Here is a 7,986-nt window from a genome sequence, read left to right on the forward strand (position 1 = left end):
TTTTTTTTATATAAATTATTATTATTATTTTTAATCAGCCATCCCAATTGGCAGTGTTGGCAAATATAACTTGAGTAGTTCAGTTCATAATTTATCATTGAAAATTTTGAACTAACTTCACGGTTCCAAAAATGATGTAGTTGGTTGTGCTTTTCTTTATTCTGTTTTCAATATGTTCCTCTGAGCCATTATTTTTTTCAAAATTACTGCCACAGCCCGTTCATTTTAATCCCTTTTCAACACTGAAACCATGCCTCAGATTTCATCTTCACACGCAGCGATTTATCATTATTATCAGGGTTTATATTGGCATTGACGGGAGAGACCTCAGTCAGAATACATGAAGTAGAAGGGTTGAGTTGGGGCAACTGGACTTCTTATCATCTTGAAGACGTTTCGCTTCTTCAGGTCAAGATCACAAGATCAAGTCGAGTTGCCCCAACTTAACCCTTCTACTTTAAGATGACCTGAATGTCCGAGAACCTCCACACACCTCAGAACACACGCATTGTATATCATAATACATCGAGTGTTAGTTAAACACTTTGTTGCTGTCCACTTACCCTGCACTAATAGCCAGCTGAAGTACTCAGCCATAGTTCATTCTCCAAAACACGAGGGAAAGTTGCTGTATTGGTCAAAACAAAACAAACAAAGACAGCAGAATATCGTTAGTAGATTTTTTTTTTCCTACCTGAATCATCGCTGACCTTTACATTAAATTGTTTGAAGTAATAATACAAAGGTGTGTTGACGGTGGACGTCTGAACTGGTGCTGTTGGCTTCATTTGTTTTTGCCTCGGTTTGACTTCGATGACGCAGTTCGATGACGTGTACCGCGGTGCGACTGTGGTGGCTGGTGTTTTTTCCGCTACACCTGAACGCCTATGGTTTTGTTTTTGTTTTTTTTTGTTTTTTTTTAAATTATTATTATTTTAATGTAAATCTGGCCCGCCCACCCTTGAACGAAGTTAAACAGTGAGCGATAACAACAACATCCATCAAGCAGAAATGCAGTGCGTTGAGTTCACGAACGACCGTTCACGCGCAACACTGCCGCTTGGCCAGTTGGGTGCTCAACCTTCCCAGTGGGTGCTTGAGCTCCGGAGCGCCCAGTGGGATTTGGCGCCTCTGCGGCTGCGCTGACTTGAGGACGCAAAATCACCTTGATAGATAAATTGGCAAGCCTCGCGCACAAGATGCCATGAACGAAGTTTTTGATTGGCAGGCAATAAGATATATTATTATAAATTATATTTTGATAATATGATTAAACAATACATGATCATTAAAAGATAATTCGATCACATTATTAAATTATTATTAAATCATGTATTTATTTGCATTTTTTTTTTTTTTTCTTATCTTCTTTCCAATTTTCTGCGCCCCCTGTTGGCCCTCACTTTGAAAGCCACCGCTGCTATTGACAGTATTGCTGAACATAATTTGCGTTTAGCTTTAGGATTTATATTGCTTAAAAAAATATTCCCATACACCTGAAATGACTCCTCACTACCGGCCGTGCAGTCAATTAACTGATAGGCGGCGCCAACATCTCCCTGACAACAGCTGCTGTTGATGTTTGATGTTGAGGAGACCTCAGGCTGCTCCTCTGCTGTGTGCGTGCGACGTTAAAAGGTTTAGATGAAAATCTCAGATTGACTTTAATCTCATCACAGCTGTAGCTAATAATAAACACACACACACACACACACACACACACACACATACACCAAGTAGCTCGTGACCTGTCAATCCTGGTTGTGGCAGGCGGTGGGTGTGGCCTCTGCTTGTGACGTGTGCAGCTGCAGGACGCCTTTGACAGTGAAAACAGTGAGATGATTGGTTCTGGTCCGGCTGATCGGAATTCTGCCCAGCATCAGGCTGTGATTGGTGATTGACTTTCTCACCAGCGGAATCCTGATGAGTAGCCAGTCACAGTGGACAGGAAGTGACCTCACCAGGAGCTTCCCTCCAGGTCGCCCACCTGGACAGGTGAGCTCAGGTTGGTCAAAGGAGAAGTCCTGTTGTAAAAACACATACACACATACACACAGACGCACCGACGCACACAGACTGGCTACTGTCCTCAGCTGTGACATCAGCAGTTAATCCGTTTCTTCAGCCGATTATCTGCTTTGATCTGCTCGGCTGATCCTGATCAGACCGAATGACTGAGCAGCAGCAGCAGTCACACATCAAGACACCATATTACCACATGACAACACACACATACACACTTGTGTAAACTTGTATTTAGTTGTTAAACAGTGTATATATATGTGTGTGTGTGTGTGTGTGTGTGTGTGTGTGCATGTGTGTGTTGACAAAGAAGAGTCAAGACAGGCGAGGGCGGGGTCACAATCTCTTTATAGTTTTTTTTCTGGTACACAGTGGAGCGACTAGATCTCCGAGCAGAAAAGCACAAACATCACAACTGGTGTTTACGAGACAAAAGTAGCCCAGGGCCGAACTTGAACTAACCAGCTGACCTCTGACCTCACTTCCGCACTCGCATCCTGCAGCTTCCTGTCGGCTCGACTGACCGACGGGTGTTTCACCTGCCGTAGCGACGGAGCAGGTGGCTGCGCGCTAACGTTAGCAGGCTAGCCACGGAGCAGCGTGAGAGCGGAGCTACAGCCACAAATCAAAGACAGAGTTAAAAAGACAAAGTACGGTTAATAATCTGAATTTTTACATCTTTACCTCGTTAGATCCCCGGATGACTATATACACCTGCTACAGCTGTTTCGCTAACTTCCCCCTGCGCAAGATTTTTTTTTCCCCTCGGACAAAATAGGGATAACCACGCCCCCAAACTCACCTGAATTCATTTGATTGGTCGCTGCAAAGTCTCTCACTTCTACCTCGAGTGCGCCACCTTTGGTGGCTGAAGGACAATCATATTGATTATCCGCACTATAGGCAACAGCTGTAACAACATGTGTGGATAACATAAAGCACAGCTCGAGAGCCATTTCTTCACCGGAGTTTTTAAATTTCCATACGGTTATTCATGTCTGCACTGTCTTCAAAGTGTTCCCTTCTTATAGTAAAGTTCAAAAGTGGACTTTCAAAGCCCAAGCTTCCTGGCCGCCTGCCGTTGACAACTTGCCATTATGACAAAGTTTCGCTTGGTGACCGACGGTGACGAGTTGTAGACGAGATGTAGCGCACCACCGATGGGAAATCAGAGACAAGACAAGACAAGAAGAGACATTGCAGGGACCAATCAAAAGAGTTTGGGGCGTGGTTATCTGTATTTCCTCCTGGGGGAAAAAAATCTTGCTCCTGTCTGTCTGTCTGTCTGTCTGTCTGACTCGCACTGGCCGTCCGTTTCCATGGCGACTGGGCGGAGACGGGGGAGCGGGACGCATTTCTTTGGCAAGAATAGATTGTTTTAGCTCTGGCCCTCTGCAGGACGGACTATGGAACTGCACCAGACGGCTGAGCGAGCGACGCTCTGACAGGATGTAGTTGAGAGGCGGGGGAAAGGAGAAAGGGAGAAGAAGGAGGATGGAAAGGGGGGTAGGAGGGGATTGTGTTTTATTTACAGGTTTAAAAAGAAACTCTGACTAACATATTTACACAATCAACACTGTGTGTGTGTGTTTGTATGGTGTGTGTGTGTGTGTGTGTGTGTGTGTGTGTGTGTGTGTGTGTGAGATGATGCTGTGTGAAGACCCCCCTCCTCCCAGGTCGTCTGAGGGGAGTCAGGGTGGGAGAGAGGAGGAGGGGCAGAGGGAGACCTCAGTCCTTAGTGGTGGGCGTGGCTCTCAGCTGGGAGTGCCTGCGTCTTCGCCCTCCTCCACCTGATTGGTCTTCCCCAGCGTCTTTATCTTGGTCAGCATCTCACTGAACGTCTCCTTCACGCCTTTTTCCAGCAGCCAGCCTTCGCTCTCACACTCGGGGTTCTCCGGGTCCTCCATCGTCTCCAGCGCCGTGCACAGGTACTTCAGGCCGGCCATGTCCACCGACTGACACACACAAAGAGAGAGACCAAGGGTCACCATCCAGTTCACCACTGTTTATCCAGTAGGGGGCGGCAGCGAGCAGCTCTTTCTATTTATGAAGAAAAAGTTGAACATTTTGGTTCCCCAACGATCAGTAAGCCCCTCCAACCTTCCCTTGATTGGCTCCTCCCATTGGTTCGTGCCTGGGGTATAAGGTCCCGCAGATCTCATTACAGTGTTTACAAGGTGGATGCCAGTGATTGGTCCAGAGGGTAGGTACTTGTTGTTCTGACCCACATCACTCGGCATGTCCCACAAATACCCAGAATGCAACTGGAGGCTGCTGTGGCAGATTAAGGACTCAGAATAGTTCCTGATCTGCGGTGAGCTTGACCACCGCTTGGCGGCTTAAGGCACCACTGCCTGACAGCACCATCTTTCTGTGGAACCTTAGAACTGTGCCCCGCATCAGAACATCAGAGAGCCTCAGGCCAGAAACCAAAACTGTGAGGAACATCTGGATTCTCGGAGAAACTAGTCTTGAACACTGTGTTTTTAATGGACAGCGCTAATGCTAATGCTAATGGAGTCGGTCACAAAAGGAAGAGAACATGATGCTTCTATCAGCTTCTTTCTCACTGGCAAACTTCTCTCTGATGATCAAACTTGTTGGCGGTGGAGCCTTACCTCCAGGATGATGACGGCCACCACCAGTGTGCCGATGCCGGTCATCATGCTGCTGAAGTATGCAAAGAGGGCCTCGCGGCAGCCGCGGGTCCAGATGTTGAGCTCCTCGATGCGGTGGTCGTAGTCGTAGTGGGCAGAGTTGTTGGTCAGGTGGTGCTGGATGCAGGGTCGCGGTGAGCCGGGGTTACAGCAGCTGAAGGGTACGCTGTCCATCAGGTACTTCTGCTCCACGTTACTGAGGACTCGGCTGCGAGACAGACACAAACATTAGCGCCACCTTCAGGGTCCAGAGTCTCATCACTTCAACACAGCAGCTCAGAACCACAAAGCCGCAGTAAACAGCAGGAAGCACTGAAAGGAATTTAAAACCATCCTGAAGCGGGGAAACTACACAAAACTGAAGGAAACTACAGGAACTGCCAGGAAACTGCAGGAAATTGTAGGAAACTGAGAAATGACATGAAACTGCAGAACATGACGGGAAACTAGAGAAAACTGAAGCAAACTACTGGAGTAAATTTCAGGAAACTGGAGGAAATTTCAGGAAACTGCAGGACATTTCAGGAAAGTACAATAAAAATGCAGGAAACTACAGGAAATTGACGCAAACACCGGGAAATGCCGGAAACTTCATGAAATTTTAGGGAACTACAGGAACTGGCATTAAACTGGGAAATGGCAGGAACTGACAGGAAACTACAGGAAATCACTAGAAACCACAGGAACTACAGGAAACTGAAGCAAACTACACAAGATGGCAGGAAACTACAGAAATTTTCAGGAAACTACAGAAAAAGACACTTTAAGTTTAGGTGTGTAATAGTTGGGGATTTTGATGAAGAAACCGCAATATCAAGTGTTACATTTCTTTCGCTCTCCCTCCCTCTCCTGAGCTTTCCAGTGAGCTACGGTGGCTTTCGCACACAAACCTGGATACCTTGTACACCTTCTTCGTTGGTTTATTTGAGGACGCAAGCATTGACCGAAACTACAAAACTCGCTGTCAGGCAGCTGGATTGTCCATAATGCTTTAAAATAAAGCTACCTTAAAAATAAAGCGGTGCAAGATTGTAACTGATCATTACATGCATAAGAACCCTTCCATTGGTAGGAAAAGCAAATTACTTTTAAGTACCGCAAGTATACACTTTTGTTAGTTTATTTATAGGCAGCATATTATGCTTTTACCAATATAAAAATCATAAATTGGGGCAAATTCTACAGACTAGACCTTTAAACTGAAATACCCAGCTGAGATTTTGTCGTGCAAGAACCTAGGGAATCCAGACTGAATCAGCTAGCATAGCATGTTGGCTACCTTTGAGTCTTATGGGTGCAAGACTGCAAAGACGGGTGACGAGTCAACCAGAGGCACTGAACCCCAGAAGAAGGAAGAATCTGGCTGAGGAACGTCTTTAGGGTTACACCGCTCTAAAGGCTACGCCCCATTGAGATTACGCCCCTTTTAGGGCCAAAGCTGGTGTCTCACTTCAATTCAACTTCACATCAGCTCCATCAAGTTTTGACTTGAGTGATTCAACAAGAAGATCCAAGCTGGTCCTCACAAGCTCAACCCTGCTAATTAACCACCACAGGAGGTGTAGCCACGCCCCCTCCAGGCGCTACTGGAAACTGATTTTGCATCAAAATGCAGCGACAAGCTGGTGATGTCCCAGTGTGTGTCCTGGGGGGTGGGGCTGACTGTGATTGACAGGAAGCAGCAGAGGGTGTGGCCTGAAGTTGACAGCAGGTTTAAATTGGATGATGGGAATTAATCATCTCTGAAGGGCATCAAGAAAGTTCACCCAAGTGGCTTTAGGCACTATTGATGATCCATGTCCATTAGACCTTCTATTGGGTCAGCTGGTCAAAGATCCTGAAGACCATGGATGCCTGAAGATCCTAAGACCTGAAGACCCTGGATGCCCAAATATCCTAAGACCTGGATACCCTGGAGGCCTGAAGACCCTATAGACCTGAAGACCTTTGAGACCCTGTTGACCTGAACACCCCGAAGACCCTCCTGGTTTTAACCTTGTCATGTCAATGGTAGTGAGGTGACATCAGATCAGATTATGGACTTAAACGGGTTCATCAACCCTCTTCGCAGAACTTTTACCTCTTTAAGCCCCTCGCTGATCCTCCAGTGACCCGTTTAACCACCGCACGCTGAGTGAATCAGCTGAAATCCACCGGTCCAGAGCCACAATGCCTGATCCCCAGTTCCACATCCCAGCTATAATACACTAATTCCAGTTCAAGCACACGCCTCCCACTGGGTTCTGACTGGTCCTGCTGGGTTTCTTACAGGTCCTGACTGTGTCTTACTGGTCTTGTCTGGTTCTGGTCCTAACTGATTCTTACAGGTCCTGACTGGTTCAGCCGTGTGTCTGGTACTCACTCTTTGACGGCGTCGTTGCTCATGTCCAGGTAGCGGTTGCTGATCCACTGGACCTCGAACCAGTCCCTGAAGTTGTTGTTCCCACAGCAGCGAAACTCAATCTGTGTCATGTCCAGCGTCCTCTTCATGAAGCAGCGTCCCGGCGTGTCCGTGTCCTTGTAGAACTTGATGCTGTTCTTCAGGCCCTCAGCCAGTGTCAGGTACATGGCAAACTGCATGAGGAAGCAGAGCGCCGCTGTGACCAGCAGCAACACGTTGAAGCCACAGCTCAGCAGCAGGTAGGTCTTCAGCATGGGCTTCCACTTGGAGAACTTGAGGGGGTCCAGCGAGTCGTGGCAGACCTTCCCCCCGAAGGCGTTGATGGCGCAGGCCAGCAGGCCCACCAGGATCAGCAGGTTGGGCACCAGGTGGCTCTCGTCGTTGTCCATCATCTCGCTTCTCTTCCGCAGCTCGATCTTGAAGAAGATGCCGAGGCTGAAGACCAGGATCCCCACCATGACCGAGAACCAGTAGAGCATCCATAAGCCCTGGGCGAGCTTCACCCGCTTCTGCAGGTTGAACTTGACGGGCATGAACGGCATGGTGACCTCCGGCTGCAAAACACCAAGCTGGACTGGAAGCTGCTGATCGACGTCACCAAGGGAGAAGAATCAAAGTCTCACAAATTGTATCCCGACCAGCGACACGACAGGAGTCTCGTCTTCACACCAGGAACTTCACGCTGCGTTTGGGGAAGGTCCATCCTGCTGGGGGGCAGAAACGGCTGCCGACCACTCGCAACCTAACAGTCCCATGACGGGCGGCGCTCCTGAATGCTGGCTGGAGGTGAAGAAGTGAAGGTCCGCACAAATTCTCCCAAGCTGCCCCTTCTTCTGATCCCATTAGCCGCAGATCAGCAGCTAATCCCGCTAAACGAGCGCTAATTGGTTTTAAGATAAGAACCAG

The 7,986-nt window shown here is 47.8% G+C and overlaps 1 protein-coding gene across 1 annotated transcript; it reads right to left on the reverse strand.

The window, feature by feature from the left end:
- Positions 1-2,351: 2,351 nt before the first annotated feature.
- prph2b (peripherin 2b (retinal degeneration, slow)) lies at positions 2,352-7,967 on the reverse strand. The gene is made up of 3 exons (XM_076046059.1): positions 7,042-7,967; positions 4,641-4,887; positions 2,352-3,977 (listed from the first exon to the last, which is right to left on the reverse strand). The coding sequence occupies exons 1-3, from the start codon at positions 7,620-7,622 to the stop codon at positions 3,777-3,779; spliced, it is 1,029 nt and encodes a 342-aa protein (XP_075902174.1). The 5' UTR covers positions 7,623-7,967; the 3' UTR covers positions 2,352-3,776.
- Positions 7,968-7,986: the final 19 nt, after the last annotated feature.

The sequence above is a fragment of the Nelusetta ayraudi genome, unplaced genomic scaffold, assembly GCF_046127955.1.
Source record: "Nelusetta ayraudi isolate G7.1 ecotype Tasmania unplaced genomic scaffold, CSIRO-AGI_Nayr_v1 ptg000089l, whole genome shotgun sequence".
Lineage (NCBI taxonomy): Eukaryota > Metazoa > Chordata > Actinopteri > Tetraodontiformes > Monacanthidae > Nelusetta > Nelusetta ayraudi.